The sequence below is a fragment of the Halichoeres trimaculatus genome, unplaced genomic scaffold (assembly GCF_033239565.1).
Source record: "Halichoeres trimaculatus isolate MK-OKI-2021-1 unplaced genomic scaffold, fHalTri1.1 fHalTri1_scaffold_14, whole genome shotgun sequence".
Lineage (NCBI taxonomy): Eukaryota > Metazoa > Chordata > Actinopteri > Labriformes > Labridae > Halichoeres > Halichoeres trimaculatus.
The window spans coordinates 22161875-22189742 of record NW_027437192.1 but is presented as its reverse complement, the minus strand read 5'-3'; the positions used below and the strand labels follow the sequence as shown (position 1 = coordinate 22189742).

General features: G+C 41.4%; 1 protein-coding gene across 1 annotated transcript; it reads left to right on the top strand.

Annotated features, from left to right (window-relative positions):
• The first annotated feature begins 503 nt into the window (after positions 1-503).
• Positions 504-27238, top strand: hibadha (3-hydroxyisobutyrate dehydrogenase a). The gene is made up of 8 exons (XM_074686032.1): positions 504-631; positions 2658-2818; positions 3524-3633; positions 4523-4644; positions 17120-17253; positions 19437-19513; positions 24061-24217; positions 25684-27238. Exons 1-8 carry the CDS (start codon positions 562-564, stop codon positions 25840-25842), a joined length of 990 nt encoding a protein of 329 aa, XP_074542133.1. The 5' UTR covers positions 504-561; the 3' UTR covers positions 25843-27238.
• The last annotated feature ends 630 nt before the right edge of the window (positions 27239-27868 follow it).

Genomic DNA, 27868 nt, shown 5'->3' with positions numbered 1-27868 from the left:
CTTAATATTAAGTAAATGTAAATAAAATAAAATTTAAAAACTGTGTTTTTACAGAGAATACCGTGAAGATAACACTTAGTTCTAGTTCGTCATAAAACCTGGGGAGAGAGTTTGAAAGTATCCCTGCTTAAATTTAAAGTGCTGAATCCTCAAAATGTCCCCGCGGAAAAAGTTGAGAGGAATCTCAGGGAAGAACAGATATCACTAGAAAAATGACAGTTTTTGTTTCGCCTGCTCAACCAATGTGGTTATTAAACACGATTTGTACCTGAAACTCAGCTATCATTTGCTATAAACTAAAATGTATATACTAAACAACTTAGTGTGTTGTTTTAAATCAATTTATTATGCGTTTGAGTGAGCACTGTACTTACAGAAGTACTTAAAGGGCATGTTGTAACATCATAGGATGTCCCGCCTTTGTTTTAATCCCATTGGCTGTGGAAACTCCCCACGCACTGCGATTGGCTGAAAGCACGCTCAGTCATAACGGTTTGGTTTGGTTTTCCTGGTGACTTGACAGCTGCTGTCACCGTACGCCGAGGTCAAGGGGAAAGAAGCATGGCAGCGTTGTTTAGAGGGTCGCGAAATTTATTGCTAGGGTGGAACAAGCATGTCGGCCTTGCTCTTGGTAAAGTATTGCTCATGTAGTCGTTTTTCCCCATTATTTCCGTTAATGTATCGGTGCTGAAGAGAGTGCAGGCGGTACATTGTCTGCTCCTGCCTGTTAGCTAGCTTGTTAGCCCTATGAAGAAAGTATGCATACCTTTAGTTTCTGCTTACGCTACATAAGGGTTAAAGTCTGGACACAATGTCCCTGTATCAACCTCCTGTTGCGACGTTTTTAACTCTGTAGTATTCTGGGAAATGTGCTTTATAGACATGAGCATTTTTGAAGGAAAGCAATGGACAGTTGCAGCTTTGCTGCTGGCAATAGTCTCTGTATGGAACCTTAGTTATTTTTCCCTTTGAGTTTACTTTAGTGGGCCCTGGTTATAGCAGTAATCTTAAGGTTTTTTCAGCTGTACTCACATTTAAGTAGCAGACTAGCTTCCTCACCAAAACGCATATCTACTCCCCTTTGTTTACTGCAAGACAAGACATAAATATATTTTATGAATCAGCTGCAATAAATGTTAGTTGAACACTAGATGCCTCTTTCAGAGACCACTGGCATGATATGACTGCTACAGTTGTCATTGGTTCAGTGCATATATGTGCCTGGTATTAAAACAGTTTGACCTACTGAATAGTTTTCATTGCACTGTACTGTAGCCCAGTTAGGAATCAACTCTATGAAGGTAGGGCCTCTCAACGCCCAAAAACGGCACAGCACTCCCCCTTCCCTGATAATGCTTTCACAAAGTATACATGGCTTTTCCTCCCTCTGAGCAGCTAGTCACAAAGTCCACTGTAAAGAAGTGACAACAGCAGCCTCAAATGGCTCGACAAAGCCTTCTTGTGAGAAGATATTAAGCTATATTGTAAATATATTTAGGGTAAATAAATCTTTGAGAGACTGGAGCAGCAGAGCAGAGCAGTTGGCAAGTTTTCTATAATGCCTGTGTTACATAATCACAGCTGGAACTAAAATAATTTTAGTCTCAAAATGTCATTATTCTTTTAAAGTGATTGAGACTAAAATTAGTGCTGTAATGAATAACTGTTTTGCTTAATGGGGAATAATCTTTTTTGTGCTTTACATGTGTATTTTATACCCCCAGGGTGGAATTTGGACTAGTTTTGGTCTGCACCCTGAGCAAGAATATTTGAAGATGATTTGAGTGTAATGTGTAGAAAGTTGAGAAATGACTTTAAGTTGGGGGTAAAAGTTACAGCTATAGTTCAAATATGAATGAATAATCAGTCTATGAACAACCAAAATCAGAAATTTACTAAGGATGATTGTTTTTTTTATATGTTTGAAATATTTAATACCACTGAAATGACCTCATAAACTTTACATACAGGACTAATTCTAGTAGGCATTTTTTCTCTTATTGGAAGCTTTAAAAGATATCTCATTTTGTTTTTTTATGAAGATGTAACCGTTTAAGGAGCCATTGTGCATATGATGGGCATTCTAGTTTTGTGTACAACTAACAGAGTACCAAGTTTTAATGCAAAAGAAATCACAGCAGCAAAGGCCCATTGGTCATAGCACAGGCGAAGGAGGAGGAGAATTTTATCTCTTTGAAAAAGTTGTTTGAGTTATTTTCAGTGGAGTCACTGGAGCGCTGCAGAAAATGCAGTATAAATTGAAGGGTTGGCAGGGAACTTTCTGGGAGGGCTTCACTTTCCAAGACTAATCCTGTTGTTGCAGCAGGGTTTCCTGACTTTGTTTAGTTGCTATTAACCTTGCTGGACCTTGTCTGAGCCAGCAGTATTTAATAGCCTGGCCAGACTGCCCAAAAGCTGGTTTTAGGTTAGAGCAACAAGATTTGCTCAGTTGTTATTGATTCTAATTAGAGCATTTCCCTCTTGGGAGGTGAAGATGTTTTCTACAGTTACTTTTCCCTCTGTGTTTGCTTCAAATTGTGACTGTAAAGAGAAGTGCTAGTTAAAAAATTGAGGATTGTGAACTTTTTTTTACCCCTGTTGTCTGCTAAACAATACACTGTTTATTTTTTCACATCTCAAATGTCATCTCTCCTCAGTGTCTTCTCGATCGATGGCCTCAAAAACACCAGTGGGGTTCATCGGTCTCGGGAACATGGGAAGTCCAATGGCCAAAAACTTGTTAAAAAACGGTTATCCTGTTATTGCAACTGATGTCTTCCCTGAATCTCGCAAGGAGCTGCAGGAAACTGGTGCTCAGGTAACACTCACATATCCCGCATCACAAAAAAACAACATGTAATGTCACACTTTGTAAAATCTGACTAATGAGCTACAGATATACCCCACAAGTATATGTAATTAATGCTTAACCTGCTACCACCTGTTTAATGAACTGACACAAAGTCTGTAATGTCACCCTTCTGTTTCTAACACAGCGTTTTTAAGCCCATTGTTGTTGGAAGCTGTATTAGAAATACTAAATACAAGCGGTTGGGCTTCGAGCCTCTTGACTTACAGTCACAGACTGCCCGCTTGTCAGTCCTTTGAACTGTGCCTCTGATTGGACAAACTCCTGATCTTTATATTTTCTGACTTCTAACTCCTGACTTATAAAAAGATTCACCCCCTGTACAGTGTTTTCTGTGAGAGAAATAATTTTCAGACCAAAGTCAGGCTTCTAGGCTTTTTCACCAGGCTAGCTCACCATGTTTGTTTTCTTTGCTGTAAAAATTCCCTTTTTGAATTGGTGTGTTCTTGGTTTTCGGTTCTTCTGGTGCCAGCTTCTGGCAGACACTAAACAAACTGTAGTTTTCAGCTTTTTTGCACCAGCTTCATTTCTGTTAACTGGAGGTTGCAGCTTGCTTGGGAATTTGTAGGTCTGAGCCTGCTTCAGAGGTGTAATGCATTCCATTCGTTCATGAAGGTGTGTGTCTTGTAATGATGAAACTGTGTCTCTACGCAGGTCGTTGATTCTCCAGCTGAGGTGGCAGAGAAAGCAGATCGCATCATCACAATGCTACCCTCCAGTCCTAATGTCATAGAGGTCTACACAGGCCCAAACGGCATCCTCAAGTAAGCAAACCTGACTTATCTTACTTGTATTCACACTTGCAAACTGCAAAAAGGAAAATCTAAAGTGTTTAATTTTTTTTTTTGTAAAAATGGTCTAATTAAATGTAATATGAACCACATTCATTTAAAATGTCCAATATTCCTCAGGAATATACCTTTCTCTTTTCCTTTATATAAAAATGATGCTTAGAAAAATGTTTTGGCAACATTTTGCTTTTCTTACTGTGTAAACCAAAAATGAAATGAACATTAAGTTAAACTGACTTAGATATTAGAAACAAATTTCAACCTGTGGTGAGTAAAATACAATACTAACAGAAACTACATTTCAGCTTGAAACCTCAACAGTAGATCAGCAAGAAAGTAGATTTTGTGTCGCACATCTTGCTGCACAAGCTGTTGTCAGAGTTATTGGTGAAATGCTCGCCCGTTATCTCCAAACAGCTTAGCTGCTGTGGTTATCTTCTTTCTGGCTACTTTAGCTTAGCCTAGCAAAAAATGAGCTACCCACGCTGATGACTTGGTAAACGCGCATGGTTGTTATAAACACAGAAGAGCGTAGAACTGAGTTAAAGAGATCTGCCCTTTTTATCTTTAGAAACAGTATCAGATAGCGCATCCCTCATAATTGACAAGCTTAATAAGTAAATACCACTTACCCTGTTGACAGATTTTTTTCAGGCATCACTTATGTCTTTAAATAAATCAAAATAAGAATTTTTAAAAATAAATTGTCAGGTGAATGCAGCAAAATAAAGTCTAAATAAGAACCAGTATAAGATGGGAAATGTTCAAATTTCATAGCAAGCAAGTGATATCTTAAAACAACCAATCCTACCTTTTTATTTCCTGCACAGTCTTTATATGCTCTTTGTATTGCTCTCTTCAGGAAGGTGAAAAAGGGAACGCTGTTGATTGACTCCTCAACCATCGACCCCGCTGTCTCAAAAGAGATGGCTGTTGCTGCTGAGAAGATGGGGGCGGTTTTCATGGATGCTCCAGTGTCTGGAGGTAACCTGTCATACAAACAGATTTTAATCGTTTGCACCTTTTTTTATTGGCCCTTTGTTTCCATGCATTTTACAAAAGTCCAGCCCAGCTTGTTTGTTTGGATAGATTCATGTTGCTTAGCTAACATAGTGTGCTTTTGTTGCCATCTTAAATGACATATTGAAAAAATGATATTGCTGGCTTTATGCCATTGGTCGGGCATTCTATGAAGAGATTAAGAGTTAAGTTGTAGATGTAGATGGCAGTTGTATCAAAAGCAGAATCAGATGGCTGGTGTGTTCATTTTAGCAAAGCAATCATGGTGTTAGGATTGTGACCCTTCATCCTGGCTCCTGAACTGTCTCACACTCTTTTGTATATCTAAACTACGGGACCTTTTGGGTGAGTGCTAGGACACTGGTTGTAATTACCGAGCAGGCCAGCCAGTGGGTGCCCTCTTGAGGTTTTATTGCTGCTTTTGACCAGGGGTCTTAAAGGCAAGGTTAAGGTTTGAAGTCCTCATTATGTCCGCTGCTGTCTGCTCATGACGGCTTCTTGACAGAGCACAGGATCGCCAGTCGTCCCTTAATGGGCTGAGCCACAGTGGAGGATCCCGTGTCAGAGCTTTTCATGTTGATGGAGCCGTAATGGCGGGTATCCCATGTTAGTGCCTTTCATGTCAGATAAAGAGTCATAAAGAGGAGAGAAACTGCCCTCACATGGAGTGCAGGAGAGGAGAGGAGGGAGATAAGACAAGAGGGAGACACACTGCACTAAAACTGTCCATCTCCCTTGTCCCCTCTCCTTTACCCACACACCCACTCTGTTCATTTCATTCAGGTATGCGGTTAAGCTATGCTTTATTCTGAATCTCCTGCTCACCTGATTGCTAAACCCGACCATGCCTTATTTACTTTCTTTTGCACAATCTTCATTTCATCCACACCAGGTCCAGTCATCTCCATTACAAACACAGACTGAGCCCACACGGGCATGTTTACCAGCTGGCGTCTGGGGAACAGACCCAGTGCAGTCAGCGAGATCAGAGCCTAAAGCCTGTTTCTCTCCCTTAACACACACAGTTTACATACTATAGACAGTGCACAGTTTGTGTGTGCAGTCCTCTGTGAAGGTTCTTCCTCTCCTGTCTCTTTGCTAAGCCTCTTTTACTAGCATGGGAAGGCCAATGATTTACCTGCTGCCTCTGCAGACACTCTTCTTTCATGCACGGATACATACATGCTGCACGCACCCATCCACCCACCCAGTGTCACCTTCAGACAGCCGTTTGTCTTATCAATAAGTGCGCAAAGCTAGTTTAATGTGGCAGGCAAACATTCTTTGTGAATACCTCTTAATTTGGTTGCCAGAGGTCAAAGCGTGCACCCGTGGTACAGAGCAGCCTGGAGTTGGCTCTTAGCACAACATGCCCACTGCTCTCCTTCTTTTCTGCTCTATCCATTGTTGTTTCCTCAAACTAAAGCCCAAAATAAGATTTTAATGATTTCAGTTGAAGTCATTTTCACAGCAGATGACCAAAGTTAGCTGCCCCAACCTTTAATTTACAAACATTATATTTGTTTACGATTGTTAAAAAAACAGAAAATCTTTTAACGTATGGACAAAAAGAAAGTAAAAACAAGACACCTGAGACTTTTGGAGCTTTGTTTTGGGCCTTTGTCTTCAGTCACACATCTCAAATGTACGCACTGATACCGTCAGTCCCACTGTTTGTTGAATGGACACTAGTGATGATGATGATGATGATGATGGTGATGTGACTTAAGTAAATCGGGGTAAACCTGTAGATTCACACAGGTTATGAGAGCATGTAGCAACCTCACAGTAAATAGGAGGGACCTGGAACAAAAATAAAACATCTTTCACACTATTCACTTCAATTTCCACATCACTGGGTGGGATATGAGATTACATGCCCTATTCCTACCAGGAGATGGCACTCTACCCAAATAGGGCATTGTTACATTTATGAGGCTTGGTGAGAGACATGCAAGGCTGACATCAGCTCAGTTTTGTGAGTAATATTAGCACTGATTGTGAAGTCATTCATTTAAGTTTTCATTATGATATAAAACAGCAAATCAACATGAAAATCTTTAACTTGATAACATTTTCAGTAAAGAGCTGCCTGGGATTGTATTTCAGACATACAAAGACAAATTTAAAACACATTATTTAATAAGCAATAGAACAGAAAATTTAATTGATCATCTCTAGTTTGTTCATGATTTTATTGATGTAAAGAAGTGTGTTTTTAAATCAGAGTCTGTTTTGCTCAGTAAGCATCATACTACGCTCACACAAACTTTCTGTGATCTCCAACTCTCTTAAACTTTTGTAGTCACAGTCTGAACTCTTTGTGGTGTCTGCATTTGCTTTTGTTTTTTTTTCACTGAGATTTTCTTTTGATATAAACTGAATCCCTTCGTGTAAGTGTGGTGTGTGAGGTGGCTTGTTTTATACAGAAATGTGTGTGTTTGTGTATGACGTTTGCGTCACTCGAGGTTTGGCAGCTCACCGTGGGATCTGAATAGCAAAGTCATAACCCTTTTTGAAAAGAGCAATCAAAAGGAAACTTTCACTCTTCTCATGGGCTTCTTACAGGCTTCCACTCTCCTTCACGAGCTAGTCTCCTGATTTAAGACCTGCATGATCCAGATGTGCACGCATACACATTTCCACGCAGAGAAGTCTTTTCTGTGCATCAACTGTTTTACATACTAACTTTCACACTGGTCCTTTAGGCACGCCTGCGTTTGCTTGCACACACACACACACACACACACACACACACACACACACACACACACACACACACACACACACACACACACACACACACACTCTCCCACCTCTGTCTGGTATCATTAAACGTGTCCGCATGCAAAGTTGACCCACAACAAAACAAGCTCTGATGTCACAGGCTCAGGGTGTTGGCACAGTGATAGCAAAAAATAGGAGGTCTGGCTAACTAGCAGCGGGGTCGTTAGCAGTAATTACCCAGAATGCCTGTGTTTGTGTGTGCGCGCATGGTGGGCTGCCACATTGCTAACGGACGATGGCTTTAAAACAGCCCTAAAAATCCTTTCATAGTGTTTTTTCCCAGCGTTGGGAGAGTCAGCTATCGGTGCAAATGAAAGTAAAAGGGAATCGAGCAGTTGTGGGACCATGAGCACTCAGGCTAATGTTGCTTGTTTGCGAGGTCTTATAATCCGCAGCTAACTACCTATTTAAGCTCAGTCTCAACACCACTCTAATCATATCCATACCACATTAACTGATGCCTGGGTGTTGCAGTGTGTCATTTGCCGACAGTTTGAGCGTCATCCTGCGGCCTGTAGGAGCTTGTTCAGGCCGAGGCTGCATGGCACCAGTTGGTTCATCAGTCATCACTGCCAATCCTCTCCTCTGCTGACTGATATAGACTCTGAGTCTACCTCCAGGCTTGAAGGTCCTGTGGCTTTTTATGTGAGATTACTTTGGCTGAAAGTGACATTTAACATTTAGTCAAAACTGAAATTCTTCCAAGAAGTCAGGATTAGATTTATCTTGGTTTGCTGATCGCCCACAGCTATTGAGTTTAATTTGTAGGCGTTGAAGGATATTTTTACTTTGCAGTTAAATTGATCATTTTTCATTTATCTTTACCATGACTGTGTCTTCTGTAGAGCAGCAAACTTATCTGATCTCTAGTGCTTTAAGTCCTGCTCCTTTCACTGACACAGAGCATCAGAGAATAATTAAGAGTGTCGGTGCTGTTTTATTTAAATGCTCTTGTTAAATTTAAAAAATTCGAGATAATGGAATATAAGCAAGGAAACATCAAAAACCATTTAGACAAATAAAAGTCCAATAAACTAAGATGAGATTCTTCTCTTGGGGAGAATAAGAAAAATCTTGTGATGCTTGTAAAAATTAACATAGTTAGATCTTGGAAAAAGCTGTTTTAGTTATTTTATTTTTTGTGAAAATGCCATAGTAGACAAAAATTATTATTTGGAGCAAAGTGTTTTTGTGGTATTTACATAATTTTAAGCATGCCTGGGGGAAATCTTTACAGTTCCAGAGGGCTTGTCATGGCCTAAAAATAATCTCAGCTTGCAAGACAGTTTTTTATCACAAAGTATTAAAATTTGTGATGAAAGGGGCTGTGAGGACTGTTTGGAAAATCATGTGTTTTCCAGGAAAAAGACTCCTTTGCCATGAGCCTTTGCACCTACCGTTGTGAGGAAGTGACTTTTGCCAAGATGTGCGAAACACAAAAACAAGTAAACTTTGTAAACTCAGTTGTAGTTTAGTAGCTGGCTTTTTTTTTGTGCTACTCACAGCCCAGAGTTCTGAGACATGTCTGTAACATGTAACATTAGTGAATCCTATTTGTATCCTGCCAGTCATCTACCATTTCCAACCTCACTAAGCAGAGCTAACGTAACCTCACTCTTCATTTTATTGATAGACTCTCAAGTTTGAACAGACCACTGCAGAATAACTGCTGACTGTGGGTTAGAATCAACATTAGCACAAACAGATTAACCCCTGTTGTAGCCCATGCTCTATCTCTCTCCTGTTCATCTTTCTTCTGTCCTTTTCCTTTTTCTTTTTGCCAGTGTCCACCATCACCACAAAATAAATCTTCTCATTAGGGGTGCACTGATCACAATTTTCTGGCTGATCACCGATCTTTAAAAAGCCTGACTTGCTGATACCAATTTTGGCCGATACCGATTTTTATTCTATATATTTTTATTTATAAATGACAACATAAATCTTCAATGTTCCAATCTTATTTTACTGAAAATCATTGAATAATACCTGTGGAACAATAAAACCTTTATGTTTAAACTTAAGCAACCAATAAAGTATCCTGAGTTTTAGGTCAGAGCAAAAAGCAACAATGGCTGGCTGTCAGACCTTCCCGGAGGTATATAAGATCAGTTTCACATGTAAGGATGGGAACACTGATCCCCCAAAATTAAGTAGGGTTCCTAAAAATAGATTTATATAGCCATAGCAAATATATAGCCTGATTTTTTTGTAAGTTCTGTTCAAATAATTCAGCTCAAAGTAAAGACAGGTATGTGTTTGCCTGCATGTTCTCGTTCAGCCACAGTTCATGCCAAGATGGAGAAAACTAGACATGTGATGCAGATTTACTCAATTTTGGGGGATCAGTGATCGGTGATCAGTGATTGCTGATCTGTGATGGGCCCATCCGTACATATGAAACTGATCCTCTATACCTCCAGGAAGGTCTGACAGCCAGTCATTGTCGCTTTTTGCTCTGAGACCAAAAACTCAGGACACTTAATTGGTTGTTTAAGTTGAAACATAAAGATTTTATCGTTTCACAGGTTTTGTTAATTAATTTTAATAAAATAAAATTGGATCATTGAAAGTATATGCTGTCAGCTATAAAAAATAAAAAAGTGAAAATTGGTATTGGCCAAAATCATTGGCAGGTCAGGCTTTTTAAAGATCGGTGATCGGCCAGACAATTGTGATCGGTGCACCCATAGAGGAAACGCTACAATTGTGCATTTTGCTTTTAGAAATTATAAAGTGATTGCAAACATGACCAGTACTTGCTGAATATGTAAAAGATTCACCAGAATGGGACTAATTTAAACTTGAGCAAGCATCTGTTCATGATGAACCTAGAAAAGTAAGTGAGACACTAAATTTACTGTCGATAATATTACCGTTAGCAAGCTAGTGGTTGTAATAACAACCAAATTGACTCAACCATTAGATTAGAGATGTTTAGATAATTAGCAATCAGACTGCAGGTATTTTTGAGTTTGTTGGACACCTGAGGTGATCCCACTGCATGAGAATAGATGAGTGCCTCTTCTCGTTAGGAAAGTTTGGTTCACATTTAGGCATGACGTGCAGTGCTGAGAATTTTTAATTGTAGACACTCAGACAGGATTTCTTATGAATGTGATGTTTTTTCTACATATCCATTATGTCCTACACAGTCAGCCAAGTTTTATAGTTCAACTATAATACTATGAACAAGCAGAAATCCTGATGAGTAAATTTTTTATCTTCCATCTCTTAATGGTCTCCTGTAGGTCATCAAATGCTGTAATTTCTCTGATTTTATAATATTTGCTTTGGATTTTGGGTTGTATCTGAAATTTTTTTCTGCCAATGTCTTTTGAATCAGCTCTACGGCTACTGCTGCTTTGTATCTTGTCAAGGCATCTTTGTTGTGATGACTTTTTAGCTGGCTTTTATAACTCATTGCGTTAAAACTTGTGAATTTTTTTGTCTTCAGATATTTGTGACATGTTTTGACGCTTCAATTATGTTTTTTCTTCTGAAAAGAGAAAAAAATAACAATATCGTAGTAGATGATGGATGATAAGGAATTTTCATTATTATCCAATTATCAGACATATGTGATATATACAGACATACATACATATGTGCATTCTTTGATCCATTAATAAAGTAGCAAAGACTGTGTTACTTTCTGTTCATGACATCCTGATTTTTGTGTTGTTGCAAGGGCTGGCCTCAGTCATCTCCTGTGTTCAAACATTCACTTTTTCTTGCATTACTCACATTTACTTATTTTGCTTGCAGAGCTGTGAATCAAGAATTACCAACTCATGAATTGTGGTCGATTGTTTACTTGCAGATGGCTCTTGTTTTGTATAACTGTACTTTAAGTATCCCTTAGAGTTGATATGTCAAATTGTTGCAGTTCTGCCAAACTGTGGTGACTGTGGCATGGGCTCAGGACCCTGGAATAGTAGAAATTTTCTGGCAGTGGTAGCAGCTAGGAAGTGGTTTCAGATGCCTAAGATTTATATAAATAGAGCTAGAAGGATATACCTTGTGTTTTTAAAAGCTGTCACTCTCTGGTCAGTGAAAGAGCAGTAGGCCACCCAGATCAACTTAATCCAGTCTGAGAATGGGATTAATGGAGAAGATGAGTCTGGCAGCATTAAGGCAGTTTAGTGAAGGTTGGAGATGATCCCCTGTCACTTAGTTAAGGAATCAGGTTGGATGGACAGGAGGGCGGTGCTGCCGTAGTGTGTCAAGTTGATGGCTACCCAGCGCTGCAGAGAGCAGGAGAGGTCCACAGTCTAGATTAGCATAACAAGCCTCTCACTGACGGGATCTGGTGACACAAAGAGGGGGGAACATGGGGCCACCAGCGGGTGGGGAGGGTGACCAGGGACGGTGATGATGGAGGGGAAGTGACTAGCCCCATGGTCCAGATGGAGGTGGACCCACAGCAGCTGGGGACTGGCTCTCATACCCCTGCCCCTGTGTCATCTGCTGCGTTTGTGTGTGTGTGTGCGCGTGTGTAAGTGTGCAGACTTGTAGTCAGCTGGTTAATGAGTCATACAGAAAGAATCTGTCTGTCAAATGTAGCCCAAACGTCACCCTACGTGTCACTCAACTCAAGGCAAATCATCTTCCCGTCTGAGTGGGAACAATTCTTGCATCTCTTTCTCTGAGTTTGTGTGCGTGTGCATGTCTGCACGTGCATGTGCCTGCGCGTGCTTGCTTCTAACCTAATTGGGGATCATTATTAACTTGCTGTATCCTAGATGAGTCTCACTGGGCCGCAGAGAGGATTGATTGTGGATCTCTCCTGCTCCCTCAAGCCTTTGTCACCTACAATTGACCAGCCTCTCCTCCAGCATAAAAGAGCAACTACTGATGTTGATGATACTGATGATGACCCTGAGCCTGTTGGTAAAATTTTGGGCAGCTCAAACCAAACCCTTGAAGCTGTACATCCAAGAAACTATGCAGACCCTGTAAACTGAATTCCCTGAAACCCAAACTTTCTCCCTGCTCGAGGTTCTCATGGAGTGTTTGTGTGCAGGACTCAGTTCTCAGGCTTTGCACTCGTTAACTGGAGCCGATAAAGAGTCTGTTTTTAACACAACAGAGGAACATTAGCAGAGTTGGCAGATATAATGTTGAAAGTGCCATTTTTTTCACATGCAAGCGATCACTTGCACCCTTGTGTCGTTTCTTTTATTTACTCGATATCCGTTACATTTTTTACGAGGCCTGTTGGGGTTTTTATTTTGTTTGAGAAAAACTTCTGCCCTTGCATGTAATTATAATGGTGGACCACAGGAGGCTGCGATGTTGGCCTGTAAACATCCTGCCCCCACTGACTTGCTGCACTGCAAGCAGCCATCGCCCATTGACTCTTAGGCTGTAAGTGTGAAGGCTCTTTTTCAGTCTGAATCACAGATGAATACACCACAGCCAAAATCTTTAACCCCACATGTGCATGAAGTTAAAAACTTAGTGGCAAACAATGTAGAACACTGCCAAAGCCAGAGTTTGTTTACACCAACTACATTTGGAGCAGAAGGTGTGAAATGATTTCTGGCTTTTCTTGAACCAAGAGAGGGAACATTATCATTTTAGGAAATGAGGTGTTTGGAGGAGCTCTAACGATATTAAAGGTGTTGTTTTGCTGCAAGTGTTTTTCCGTGTATACTCTCTTGGGAAAAAAAAAAACGCAGGGTTGTGGCTCCTTGTCAAATGCGTCATTCATTACCAAACTCTGGGAACATCCCTTTTTTTGTTTGTGTGTGTATTTGTGTGTCGACGTTCTTGTGTGTGTTGTTTGTGCGACCTTATATTCACAAATGTAGTTTAATTTAAACCCACTACTCATAAAAAGTGCCTACTGGTTAACATGCAGCTCGTAACTCTGAGACTCAGCCCTCAGAAGCTCTAAGTGACGTCTTATTGGCGACCGGCTCTGGGATCTGCACCTGTCCTTGGTACACACACACACACACACCGATATTGCATGCACATGTGCGCAGACACTCACACTTGCTTTGAACACATACACACGCCACTTCAGACTGTTTTAAAGGTTATGGGGCTGTCATGACTTACTTTGGTTGACTCTTTTGTGAGTAATGAAAGAAGTGCTAATGAATTAAGTGTTCACTACAAACAGGCCAAACCAAAGTCGTTCCTCTGATCTTCCTCTCCCTTCACACAACAGAAATCACTCTCTCATGTTCACAGTAATGCCTGTCGTCAAAGCCGGCTGTTAAACATCTGCCCTAATAGTGCCTGATTGCCTGCTCATTAACTTGCATCTTGTTAATAGAGGAGATCAGATGAAGGAGATGTCAATATGTGTTTGTAATTGAATGGAAGTTAAGTTGTGAAGGCCACACACAACCATGAATGCACGCGTTGACTGTGTGGTGCCCTCTCATGCGTCATACAACACGTCCCAGGAGCCACCTCTTCTCCTCTCCTCTTCCTCGTCCTGGCTGGCTACATGATGAAAGCCACAGAGTATATCAGTGATAGTTCACACAGCTTTGGAAGAAGATGTGTGTCATGTGATTCGAGGTACTCACCTTGTAGGTGAGCAGCTCCTCCTCAGCCAAACAAAACTTGTCCCTGGCCCAAAATAGGAGAAAGTGAGCCAAGAAAGAGGGAGTTGTTTTGTCAAGGGAATCATTTCCTGAGACAGGTCTGACTGCCTTTCAGTAGATAGAGCTATGGTCCTTATTCTTCTTCAACCTACAGAGGCTGTTTTTCTGTTTTTAGCGTCCAGTTCGCTCAACTAACTTGGTAATATGTTATGTGATATAGTTTTCAGAACTTTTTATTTTGTTGACATTTTTTTACTATTTGATCCCTCCTCCGCTCTTCCCTCTCAACCCCGAATCTTCTATCATAGGAGCCCCCACCCTTACACAGTCTCACACACACACACACTATGTCTCTCCCCCTAGGGGGCGTTGTGTAGTTGTGCAGTGCTAACGATCCAGGACTGTCACTCCCGCTGGGATGGATGAGCCGGCGGACCCGGCGCTCGGGAAGCCTCATTAGGATTCCTGTTTAATCCGTCTCTGACAGGACCAGTCCGAGAGCGGGACGTCCCCTCATGAACGCACACACTTATACACACACAAACGTGGTAGATGCATACACACTTTCCTGGATCTGCACGTCATGCACACACAAAAAATACACTTAAGCGCATGCACAACGAACACACTCACTGCCACCCTGAAAACACACCCGCAGACACACATTGTTATGCTAATGATGTGTTATTCTTCTAGCGGCCAGGATCTTCCATCATCCCGGTGTCAGTGCATATAGAAATCCACTACAGATCATAAGAGCTTATTATGGGTGATTAGTTAATTTGAGGGAGGGAGAGATGGGAGGGAAGCTGGGAGGTAGGAGGAGAAGGATCGTTTTCCTTTCCTGCTGTCGTCTCTACAGCTCTTTCTCTCCTTCTCTTTCTCTCTTTTGTCTCTTTCTCTCTCTTTCTCTCCTCAGTGAGATGTATTGATCAGCACATGGACTGTGTTATCAATAATCTCCTCTTTAGTCGTCTGCAAAACAGTGATCTGCACTAATGAACCAGCACAGTTGTCACACTGCTCCTTCTGTGTATGTGTGTGTTAGCGTGTGTGTTTGAACTGTACATGTCTCTAAGATAGAGGAGCTCAGCCTTAGGCTTAAAAACTTAAAGCTCTCTATTTGACAGGGGTGGGAGAAAACATTAAAAATGGATATATCAGGATTTTTTGTTTGACCATATCAAAATCAGGATTCTTTGTCAAAACATTAATTTTTTTCTTTAAACTCATATTCTTCATTTCAGTCTTTGTTTATAAACTGGATTGGAAAAAAGTTACAGGAAAATATGGCTCCTGATATAGTTTGTAGACATTATCATGATCATAATTTAACTTTTTCACATGGTCTGGTGTTAAAAAAGCCAAAATAAAAATCGCAAAAATCGTAAATATCAAAGAATCGCAATTTTAATCAAATCAGCACCCCAAAAATCTTAATAGTATTGAATCTTGAGAAAAGCATATCGTCCCAGCCCTACTATTTGAGCACATTTTAACTATGGCATTATCAGTCAGACTCTTGACTCCTTCAGCCCTTGTCGGCGTTTTTACCTGATAAACATTTTTGCTAAATAATCTCGGAGCTGTTCCTCCATGATCGAAAACATCAGACCCTGATCAGAATAAGACAGACTCACATGTAAGAATAAAACCGAAAGATTTAAAAACAGTTAAGACTGTGTTTCATCCTGTCAGCCATATGTGTGTATGATCGGTGTGTGTGTCTGCCGTATGTTAAGCGTGTGTACGTCGTTGTCCACAGGCAGCTGCCGCAGCATGGGCCCCAGGCTTCATTATGTGGCCCTAACGACCTGCTGACAGCTCACACACATCTCACACACTTACAGTGCAGTGGCATCATCACACACTTGACAACAGAGCAGCCAATTAAAGAAGGGGGAGGGGCAAAAAGAGATGTATGTTTATGTTTATGGGTCATAGAAATGTACAGTGAGGAGTCTCCTCTCCTCTTCCTCTGTTTCCTCCTCCGCAGTGAAGTCTGATTATGTGATTTCAGCTGTTTTCCTGTCCCCAGCACTTCTGTTTAATTATTAACAGCAACATTATTAGGCTTTCACTATTAAGAGGCCTTTCATTAGAGCCAGACGACACCCTGAAGACACACTGGACTCTCTCCCTCTTCTTATTCTTTTCTCCTTTGGAGTAACTGAGGAGTCTGCCACATTGCACGGAGTTAGAAGCCTCTTTGTTTCTTTGGTACTTTTCTAACTTTGCACCATGGGTGGGGTCAGCATTATAATTCCAGAGTACATGAGATGCAGCAGGTCTCATTGGGTTATTTTGGGGATTATTTAATGAAACATTTTAGAGACACAGCCTCTGCAGAGGGGACTCAAGCTGAGTCAGCCTAACCCACCCTGTGAGGGGTTTATATCTGCATAAGGACCCTGGGAAGGATCAGAGAATGTGTGTGTGTGTGTGTCTGTGTTTGTATCAGAGAAAGGGGGTAGGGGTGTAAGGTTGCCTCCTACAACATGGCACGCTCCTTAAGCCATCAGGCATGGGGAGGGACGCCTAATTGAACATGATAAAGTGTAAAGTTAATTACCCCTCACGCCTGTCACTGATACCCCCATGAGGGAGGCGGCCTCGGGCACAGCTGTTGGTGGTTTTGTGAGTATGTGTGTGTGAGTGTGTATGTGTGAGAGAGACACACAGACACACAAAGAGTAAGGGTTACAAGACAAAAGGGGAAAGCTCCCACGAGAGTTGCGCAGTGGATGATGGCAACAATCAGCTTTTAAAGATGCCTCTGTCCCTCTGGTGCATCACTACTTAACACTTCTGTCCCATTATGAGGCTAATACAGACACAGTGTACACAACTGACCTTTAAGACACTCTTGATAGCGTTGAAACAGTCAAGTGCTTGATAAAACACATCCTCCAGTGTGGGAATCCTATATATTTTTGAAGGATACACCTGTTTATGTGCTCAGGTGCACCCCATGATTCATCCACACCTGCTCAGAGTTCAAAAGAGTTCACCTGGTGAATCACTGTTAGCAGCCTGTTGTTGTATATTGGACACGAGGAACTGATATGTTGTCTGTGTGTGTGTAGGTGTTGGGGCTGCCAGCATGGCCAAACTGACCTTCATGGTGGGTGGAGTGGAGGAAGAATACAACGCAGCTCAGGAGCTGCTCACCTGCATGGGAGCCAATGTGGTGTACTGTGGACAGGTCGGCACGGGGCAGGTAAAGAAGCCATACTTGCAAACAAAAATTCTGCATGTTTTCTTGCTTTTAAACTTCATTTGCCTTATCTTCAAAACATTGTAATCAAATATTCATAACAAGAAATAAAGAAGCCTACTGTCACATTTAAACTGTGCTCTTGACTTGAAAATAGCAGGTATAGTTTACTACTGGTGATGTTCTTGAAAAATTGGTATTTTAATTCTTTTTTTTATATGATTTTTTTAAAAATCTGTCTCCTTTTGCTTTTAAAGATGATTTTCCCCAAGTATTGCCTTTTTAAAGCAATGGTATAGTAAACCATGTCTTGTTGACCCTATCTTTGAAGACCATACTGCTTATTTAAAGTGGAAATACAATCAAGCGATCATCTACCTTCAGTACTGCTTGCAGGTATAAACGGTAAATGACCTTCAGAATCTTTATTCTTATTCCTCACACAATACTGATGTCATTATATCCACAGATAACTTTTTTCTGTGCAACTTCCGAAGCTACAGTGTCAGTTTAACTTGCATCCGTTTGGTTACATTGCCTGCAGAATAAGTTGTTTTTAGACACGCACCGATCAATCGGTCAGTCGATCAATTGGTAATTTTGGGAGACCTGTGATTGGCTCATCCTTACATTACTTACATATGAAACTGATCTTATATACCTCCAGGAAGGTCTGACAGCCAGCCATTGTTGCTTTTTGCTCTGACCTAAAACTCAGGATACTTTGTTGGTTGTTTAAGTGAAACATTAAGATTTTATTGTTTCACAGGTATTGCTCAATGATTTAACTATAAGACTGAGACATTGAAGGTATATGCTGTCAGTTAACACAAAAACACAAATAATAGAAAATAAAAATTGGTATCTGCAGGTTAGGCTTTTTAAAGAACGGTGATCGGCCAGAAAATTATGGTCCGTTCACCCCTTGTTGTTTTCCTTTTCTGAAAAGTGTAATGACTTTTTTTTGCCTTTTCCTGCTGTTCATTCAGACAGAATTTCCCTGATTTTTGTTTCTTTGATGCTGACTGTGTGCCAACCACACATACTGGATGAGAGCACTGACTCATGTCTCCATACATTGTTAGGTTCTGTCTCTGTATTTAAGGTACAAAATATCCCTGCAGAGATGTGTCACTAAATAACAAATTTACGAAAATGTGTTTGGATTAGAGCCCGACCGATATGGGATTTTGGGGGCCGATGTTGATACCGATACTGGGGGCAAAAAGAAGCCGATATCCGATACATTGTCCGATATCCGATATATGGGCTGATCTATGTAATAAGTTCATTGATATACACAGGATAAATACTGTATATGAACACAAATTATGACTAGCTATCAAAAAGTTCCATCTTCCATTTAATGCATGGGACTAAACTAGATTTTGAGTAGCAATGTCGCTGCTTTCAAAACATGCAATAAATACAATTACAACAAAATATTATTATATTCAAATATTATTTCAACCAAAACAATAACTAGTGAATTTATAAGCCCAGGTTGATCCTGCTTGGCATTATAAAGTGAGATGCTGTGTAGTTGCCTTATATTAATTAACACACAGGAGCAGGAGTGACAGAATCTCCGCGGAGCAAAAATTTTTATAATCAGCTACATTTTGGCTGATGTTGATTAATCGGTGACAGGCTATAATCAACCCGATTAATCGGCCGGGCTCTAGTTTGGATTACATGAACTTTTCAAAACTTGAAGGTTTTTCCCCTGAAGTAAAAACTATATACTCTCTCTCTCTATTGTTAATGTTGATTCATTCAAATGTAAAAATTTGTATCAGCTCTATGCCGTGGGTTTTTTTTAAGTATCCATATTATAAATTCAAACCAAAGGTCAACCCTCCACATTTCCTTGCACATACAGAGCCCGAGCATCCTTGATGTTCAGTTGTAACTTGTGAAGAAAAATAAGGGTAATGTAAAAAATTCATATGAAATCAAACTAATCCAGGAATGCAAATGCTTTAATGTTAGAGCCAAAGATTATTAGTCAGCAACTGTTTTGACTGATTTAAGTCTGCTCTAAAGCTGGTATAGGTTTTGATTATATCAGATTTATATTTTAATATGTTTTCATGCATTTTTTATTTTTCATCACAGGCTGTGTTAGAATTCTCCTCATATATAGTTAAATTGGCTTTTTCTGCTCTCTGGTCAATTCTCTCCAGGCGGCTAAAATCTGCAACAACATGCTCCTGGCCATCGGGATGATTGGCACCGCAGAGACCATGAACCTCGGAATCAGGTACTGACAGCCGGTGCAGTGACAAGCTGCCTCCAGTTCCTGCCTGTTATTCTGATTCTGAGGCAAGACTCCAGCACTGTATTTATGTTGGACAGGTTAATGCACCATAGATATGACAGAGAACTGCACGGACCATAATCCTTAGACAAAAACACTGTGAATGTTTGCTCATATGGATACACCAAACTTAAACTTTCACCAACTAAGGTGAACATATGTACTGGTAACACACAGAGGTAGCCTGAGGAGGTGTAAATATAGGAAAGGAAAAAAAAACAGGTTCAGCTGATCCTGTTTGGTTTCTCTCTCGTGTTGAGAGATGGAGAGCAGCTGACTGCTCATTTCAAATCCACTAACTGTTGATGTTTTCGACATGGGGTTGTTAAAAGAAGGAGTACCGTGAACTTAAAGGTAGCACGTTTGAGCCATCCAGATTTTCACCATGTGTGAATCCAGCACTGCATCACGTAGATATAGCTGTCAGCTTAAAGCAATTACTATACCAGTGTTATGGCTGTAAATGGGGCTGTAATTTACAGCTACCGTTCACATTTGGAAATGTGTGCATGTGTGTTAGTGTGTGTGTGGGTGTGGATGTGTGTGAAGAGGTCAGCCCAGCCCATTTCAGAGCCGCTTCTGCTGGAGAGAGATGGATGAGTGGGTGGAGCCAAAGACTCTGATTTACATCTGCCGATTGAGCTCTCAGCAGAACCCTGTCACAGCCCTGTCACTGAGCACCGCCTTGAAATCCCATCGTCCATCATGCCTTGTTTATGCACAAAGGATTTGATTTTTTTTGTCCAGTAGGCTGAGGATGATGGGATTTGAAGTCTTGAGTCTGCTCTTTTTCCTGAACATTCTGGTATCACCTGGAATAAGTTGGTTCATTCTGATTAGAATACAGAAAAAGTGTCTTTGCATCCAAAACTTATTTTAGTTAGGATCCCTGTATTTGTTTTTAAACTGAGGATTGGAAATCAGGTCTTCTTGATAATTATCAGTTTGCCTGTCATGTTTCTTTTGTAAGAGGTGTAAATGCATTATCAGTTTTTTTATTTTTAATTGTTAAAATCAAACCTTTTTGTCTATTCACCACGAAAACATTACAGATGTTTTTTTGTAGTTTTGCAGCTTACAAAGTGTCTGCACCCGGTAAAGTGTGTGTTTGAGTGCGTGCGCATATGAGAATTGCCCTTCTCTCGGTGCAGCTGTGTTAGCGCTGCTGATTTATCTGTGCTGAGACAGAGGAGGAAAATTGGCATGAGCAGTCGCACATAAATCCCCCCACTAGGCCTCTGAAATATGGAGGCATTAAGGGAGCAACACAGATTTACACATTGCCACACTGTCTCTGATGCACACACACACTCACACACCCAGATTTACATCCACAGACACTGAGGACAGCAGTTTTCCACCTTAGTACAAAAACTTCTACTCACTGCATATCATTTTAATGCATGCGTAGAATTATAAAAGCATTATAATAGTGACTGCAGCATTCATTTAGAATGGGGATGTTTAATGACATCAGTGCAAAACCGACACAAACTCAGGCTTGATTGTGCCTATGTGTGCATGTTTGGTGTGTGTGTGTGTGTGTGGTTGTGTGTGTGTGCTTGCTTGTTTCCCTGCGTCTTACTCACCAATCTCTGGGGCTTTATTATGGGGTTTGACAAAGACTGTCATCGTTTTGAGAGAGCCCACACCCGTAAATCTCCCATACTGCATTGCAGCCCAGTCTCTTATGCAGAAAAGACACACTCTTATGCCTGTGCACATTTGACAATTTTACACACACACACACACACACACACACACGAAACAGTCGGACACAAAGAGACTGAGCACTCAGCCAATTTACAGGAAAATAGCAATAACATTTTATCACGCTGGACTTGAGCCTGATAGAGCTGCCCTTTCTTTCCAATTGTGAGCATGATGTGTGTGTGTGTGTGCATGTGTGTGTGTTTCTCCTTACCTGTACACCCAGGCAGACTCACACACATGAAAACACACTCTCACACATACAGCTCAAGCTCTGCTCGTGGAGCTAATTTGTTGATCTCAGATGGAAGCTCAGGCCGTCTCCAATGGAGCGTGACGTTCTCTTAGTGCGAGGAATGGCCAGGCATGACAATTATAAACGCGTGCACACATGCTCTAACCCACACACACACACTAACACACTCACCCTGCCTTTCTAACATCATTTCTGTCCTTCTCTTTTGACTTCCCATCCCTATTTACTCCCCCTTCTCTTAATCCCCTATCTCTCTTCTGCTTGTTGTCATTTTTGCATGCATCCTACCAGTGAGTGAAAAAGAGGAGCAAAAAGCCATCGAGTGTTGAAAAGAGAGGCTGCAGTGATTTTAATGATGCACATGAGATGAAAGGAGAGGGAAAAAAGGAGGAAGGTCTCAGGAGGAAGTTGTGTACTTGCACTTATTCATACACAGCATGAAATGACTGTCATTGAAGCTAGAGTAGGAACACACATTTACTCTTTTTTATTGGGCAAACAAGCAAATCAAAGGGGTTAACAAGACACAACCCTTTGTGTTTACACACAGAAATAGGTTTCATACAGAACCCACATGTGCAGACACACACCTCTCCTCCTCTTGTGAAATGAATTGTGAGCATATGTTGTGATGAAGATTAAAGTTGGGTGATAAACACGCTTGTTGCCTCTATAAATGAGACAGTAAATGCTTGCGTGTATATACTCGTTAGCTCTTCAGTGAAATAATGAATGTGGACCGAGGGTTGGCTTCCTCTCCTGTGGCATCAGAGGAGGACGAGGAGCTAATCGCACTGAAACAGACACTTAATATCAGAGTTGCAAATGAACTCCACCTGCTACAGCTCCCAGGCACACAAGCACATAAACGCCCTCCTCTCTTATTTTCATCTCCATCTCCGTCCCTCTCACAGTCCCTTAATCTGCGGCGGTATCACACAGCAACATGTTCATTTCACTGTCCGTGTCTTTGTGTGTTTATCCATGTCAATCTTGTTAAAGCGTGACATGTCCTCTTCTCCACGCAAATTACCGCAGGCGAGGAACAACACCACTGCGTCAGCTAATAACCACGGCTGTGTGTGCGGAAGAGGTTGTGTGTGTGTGATGGGAGCAGGAGGGGAACTTCATTGATTTATCGTTAACAGAGGACAACAGCTCCCCGTCAGCGTCTCTGGTCGCTATAACAAACGATCTGCGCGCTCGGACGCGCTTTATTGTAGCTCAGCCAGTAACCTTTTCAGCTGCTGACCCAGAACGCTGGGAGGGGCTGCCTGCCTCCGAGTGCGTGCTAAGAGATGGGGGGTTTTGTGCACGATGTCAAACATATGTCCCCCAGAGTCCTCAGACAGGGAGGTGTCAGCAGAGAGGATAAGAGGGGGAAGGAAAGGGAGGACGGTGAGGGATGCTTGCAGACATAAACTGCAGAAGCCGTCATCAGAGAGACTGCAAGCTGAAACACATGTCTGTTCACACTCGCGTGCACATGCGGTGTCACTTATGCCACATTTCCAAAACAGTTTGTTAAAAAAACACGAGTGAGGCTGAGCGGACACAAAAGAGATGAAGGGGAAGGGTGGAGGGAGCAACATGGAGAGAGTGTAAATGCAATTCCCTTTCTTAATTAGTTAGTAGACAGCTAATAAAAACTGTGGTTGTAATGGCAGAATGAGAGCCAGGTGGAGGAGGGAGGAGAGGGGGCTGCTGGCCTTAAGGACCTATGATGGTTTAATAGTCATATTGAGAGCAGAATAGAGTTACAGGCCTGTAAGTAACAGTGAGCCAAAGCAGCCAGGGCTTGATGTGGGCAGCTTTACGCTGGCTTTTAAACTGTTAATACTCAAAAGCTGCACTGCACAGACTGAGACTCTACAGTTACACCCTCTGTACTGTAATTGTTGGCACTTTGTTTCACTCCCTGCTTCTGTCTGTGCTTTCTTTGTCCCATTTGCTGTCCCCTGCCTCTTATCAGAGCCAGGAGAGTTTTTTTCCTCTTGCATATTGAAGTGGGTTGCATCAAAATGGGGGCAGCAGGAGTGAGAGCCCACACTTCCATGTGACAGCAAGGTTTATAGCTCCTCCATGCTGCTTAACCACTTCTCCTCCACCTCCTCCTGCTCCTCCTCCACTTTTCATGGAAGAGGGGATGATGAAGGATAGATGTGCTGGTAAACATCAATACTGCATTAGCCGGCATTACAAAGCCTTCAGCCATTAACACTGAGGGATGGTCACGGCCTAGCATAAGGTTCATTGGGGGTCACAGCAATCACCAGCAGCGTCACACTCATCTTTTTCCATGTTCTCCCTCGGCTCTGTTTAGAAAGTGAACTCCATAATCTGTGTTCCTGTCCGTCCATCCCTCTGTCAAGTTTCATGTCTTCTCCACACACCAAACTCTTAAACCAGCAGAGCCAGTGTGAAAGAGATCTGAGGATGACACGGGGTTTATTTACCTGCTTTTTACACACACATTACAGCTGTTTAAAGATAGTGAAGTTTTTTTTCCTCCTTCCTCTCTCAGACTGGGGTTGGACCCCAAGCTGCTAGCCAAGATCCTCAACATGTCCTCGGGTCGTTGCTGGTCCAGCGATTCGTACAATCCCGTCCCTGGCGTCATGGAGGGAGTCCCCTCTGCCAACAACTACCAAGGTGGCTTTGGAACCACACTAATGGCCAAGGTAAGAAACTGATTTCTGCCTAGCATGTTATTTTTCTACATTTGAAAGCTTATTGGGAGATTTTTTTAAATCTATTTCTTACAGTTATTAATCTTGAGACTTAATTTGTCTGATTTCTTTTTTTCCTGTTTTAAAGCTCCTGTGAGAAACTTCCCGCCTTTTTAAGGCCTACCCTGTAACAGTGTCAACAGATCTGAAAATAACTGTTCAGAAATGTTTAGAGCTGTCCCTGATGGTTTTGTTGACCTTCATAGCTTAGAAGGTCTCAGTATGAATTTTAAATAAGTTTTTATAATCAGTCAAAAACTCCTCACAGGAGCTTTAAAGTGATACTCCAGGATGGAACAAGTTGGGTCCTATCACAAGGTTTAGGGCAGAAATTTCCCCTACAGCAGTGTTTTTGTGCAGCAGAAGCCCAGAGTGCTCGCACCAAACACCCCCTCCCTTCTCCTCTGCCGGTTTCCTCTGCACTCAGACGGGGCCATATTTTACTTGACCAAAAACACAAATAAACGGACTCCCACTGAAAAAATCTGATATCAGTCTGCATTTACGCTTTACTTAGAGAATTTTCAGCGCGTTACTTTCACACAAAAACACAGCTAAATAAGGCTCTAGTTCTCATCGTGTCGTAAGACGGCGCTACCTCCACTGCAGAGCCACAGCTGGCTATGAGGCGCTAGCCGCTTGGTGTATCAGTCAGCGCGCAGCGTGCCAGATATAAACAAACGCAGGTAGTCTGCCAGGACGAAGAGTCACGATGAGAACTAGAGCCTTATTTAGCGGTTCCAACTTGTTCCATCCCGGAGAATCACTTTAAGTCTGATAAGTGTTAGAAATGCCTTTACAGTGTCTAAATCATCTCCAAATAGTTTCTTTCCGCTACCCAAAAACTCCAGAACTCACATTTGATACAAAACAGAGGACAGCAGACATTTATCACATTTTAGAGACTAAGAGCATCGTTATCTGTTTTTCTTACTGTGATAAAGGACTCCAACGAATGATAATCCATCAAAATTGTTTCCTTTCTTTCTTTTTTGGGAAGATTTACTAATTGATTGATCTTATTTGGATGCTAAAGCTATTCTTTTTCCCTAAGGCCTTGTTTTTGAGTCTCCCAGCCCTGTAATTTGCTTTGTCTTGTTTTTTAACTCTTCTTTTGTATCAGCCTTCCTCTTCACCAGTCCATCTGTGACCTATTGTGTTGCACTTAATTTTACTGTCACTGCATTAGCTCCTCTGTATAGGTCAGTCTGTGCATCTGGGTGTCTTTTAATATGCTTGCACAGTGTTCCTTGCATTCATTAGCCGAACCAAACTGTAGAAACCCAATAGAAGTGAGATAAACATTTACTCTACGACAGTCACTTAAGCCAGGTGTTAGTTAAACAAAAAGAGATTATCTTTTCAGTCCACTTATCCAACTTTTTCCCCTCTTTCTCTCCTTGTGCCTGCTTTTCTAGGATCTTGGTTTGGCTCAAAACACCGCCACCAACACGAAGACGCCCATCCCTCTGGGCTCTCTCGCACACCAGATCTTCAGAGTCATGTGCTCCCGCGGCTACGCTAACAAGGACTTCTCATCCGTCTTCCAATTCCTACGTGAGGAGGAAGGCCAGTGAATGGAGTGGGAGCACAGTGGACTGTGATGTTACCATACACACACATACACACACATGCATACATACACACACACCCCAGTGCCCCTTATCCCACTATGCTCAGGAGAGACTTAGGCCTTGCCCTCAGGCACAGATCTGCGGTCCAATTAACATACTGTATGTCGACATGTGTCCCCTCTTTGTATTCGCTGAATCATATTAATAATCCTCGGCTCGCTCTCTGCATGGAGGAATTGCTAAAACTGACCTTAGATCAGTATCTAGAGACAAAGCCAGTTCTCTTCCCAGTCTGGGCTGTGGGGTCAGAGTGGAAAATGAGAGGTAGGATGAGGCGCTGCAAGAATTCATGTATAATGCAAACAATATGTGGTTTTTCAGGATGATTGATGAGTATTAAGTGCATGATTGTTCTAAGTTTAGGTACGCTTCTGCAGGGTTTGTGCTTTTTGCCTATTACCCATACAAGTCAGATCTGTCCCAGTTCAATGAAAGAGGGCAGAGGATAAAAACACGCTGCAGTAAGGTTTCATATTGTGATAAAGTGTCAGTGGGGAGACAGTGTAAGAGAATGCAGAGTACAGGTTAAGCTTTTTACTGGAAATACAGAGCCCACCTTCACAGCACTTCATGGTAACCAAAACTAGCCACTCTGTTGGCTAAATGTTTACGCGTTTTGTTACATTTGTATTTTTTTTTCTGGAAGTTGTCATTCAGTAATCCCTCCAATATATTCACTTTTATTTGTTCATTCCACTTTTCAAACATCTGGTCAGTTTTTTACCTCATAGGAAACACTACAGTTACATTTCTTTTCCGATCTTCGGTACGTTGAGCGTCATCTCAGTCACTTCTCGCTGGATCGCCCAGTTCTGCTTGTTTGAATACTGTGATATATTTTTCAGGCATTTTTTTAAGCTGAGTGCATCGCGGTGCGATGTGCTGGGAAATTTTGATACCGTTACAGAATCTCTTTAAACTTACCTCTCTTCTCTACCGTCTACAGCTGCTTATTGAGCCACTGGAGTATTATTTTATGACCAACACTGTTTAGATTTTATACTGTTCACTACAAACTCGTTCTCACTGTCTAGCACTTTCTCTCACCATCTTTTACTTTAAAGTCTATCCTCAGAAATTTCTCCTGTCTCACTCTGTCTCTCTCTTTCTCTCAGCTTGTTCATCATCTGTGTAAAATGTGGGGGGGGTTCAGCTCCTCCCAGTTCGGAGCAAATGTACATAATGTATATTTCATATTGTTGTGTAGTATTGAAGAGGACTCGAAATGGACTGTATTTTTTTTTTTTTTTTAGTAAAATTCATCACTAGTGTCTACAGTTTGTCTCTGCTCTGTGAAACAGACCCTCAGTCATGCTGTAGCCTAAAATAAACGATGTTCTGTGTACACTGGCTTTCTGGTATGTTTCTGAAGATTAATCAATTGCTGTTTAAAGTATGAGTCAGTATATCTTGTGTTGTGTTTGTTCACTGTGGAGATCACAAAGTCTGTTAATTCACAAGAACATAAACACAAAAGTTGCTTGTAAGCTGGCTGTTTACAGGTTCTGTTTTAATGTACGCTTTTGTTAGCGGAGCACATTTCGAGCAATTCATAAATCAATCAGCTAGTCTCCATTTCTTAGGTCAAGGCTACAACAGCCATGACTTAATGAGACATGGGCTCAGTATGCTGTCGTATCTGACCCAAGACATTAGGATTGGGCCATTCCAGCACCAAAGTTAGTTGAAATTGTGCTTAACTGCACAACTCCCTACTTACTATTCAACCCTACTTTTTGCTTAAAGTTTGTTCATTTATTCATTAAATTAGTATGAACCATTAGTCTGCACATAATACCTACAAGACTTAACAGCCACTAGTTGATCTTAATAACTCACCTGCACTTCTTTTGCCAAGTTTGACCCAAACCTTTCATTATGTCTAGGGATGCACCGATCCGATTCGGGTATCGGCCCAATACAGCCCTTTAAAGCTGGATGAGGTATCGGTGGAAAAGGATCGGTCCAA

Excerpts from the sequence above, each read along its gene's own strand:
- hibadha (XM_074686032.1), top strand. The coding sequence starts at position 562 with ATGGCAGCGTTGTTTAGAGGGTCGCGAAATTTATTGCTAGGGTGGAAC. Across the intron at positions 2,819-3,523 it reads TGCAGGAAACTGGTGCTCAG|GTCGTTGATTCTCCAGCTGA; the intron begins GTAACACTCACA and ends GTCTCTACGCAG. Across the intron at positions 19,514-24,060 it reads ACCATGAACCTCGGAATCAG|ACTGGGGTTGGACCCCAAGC; the intron begins GTACTGACAGCC and ends TTCCTCTCTCAG.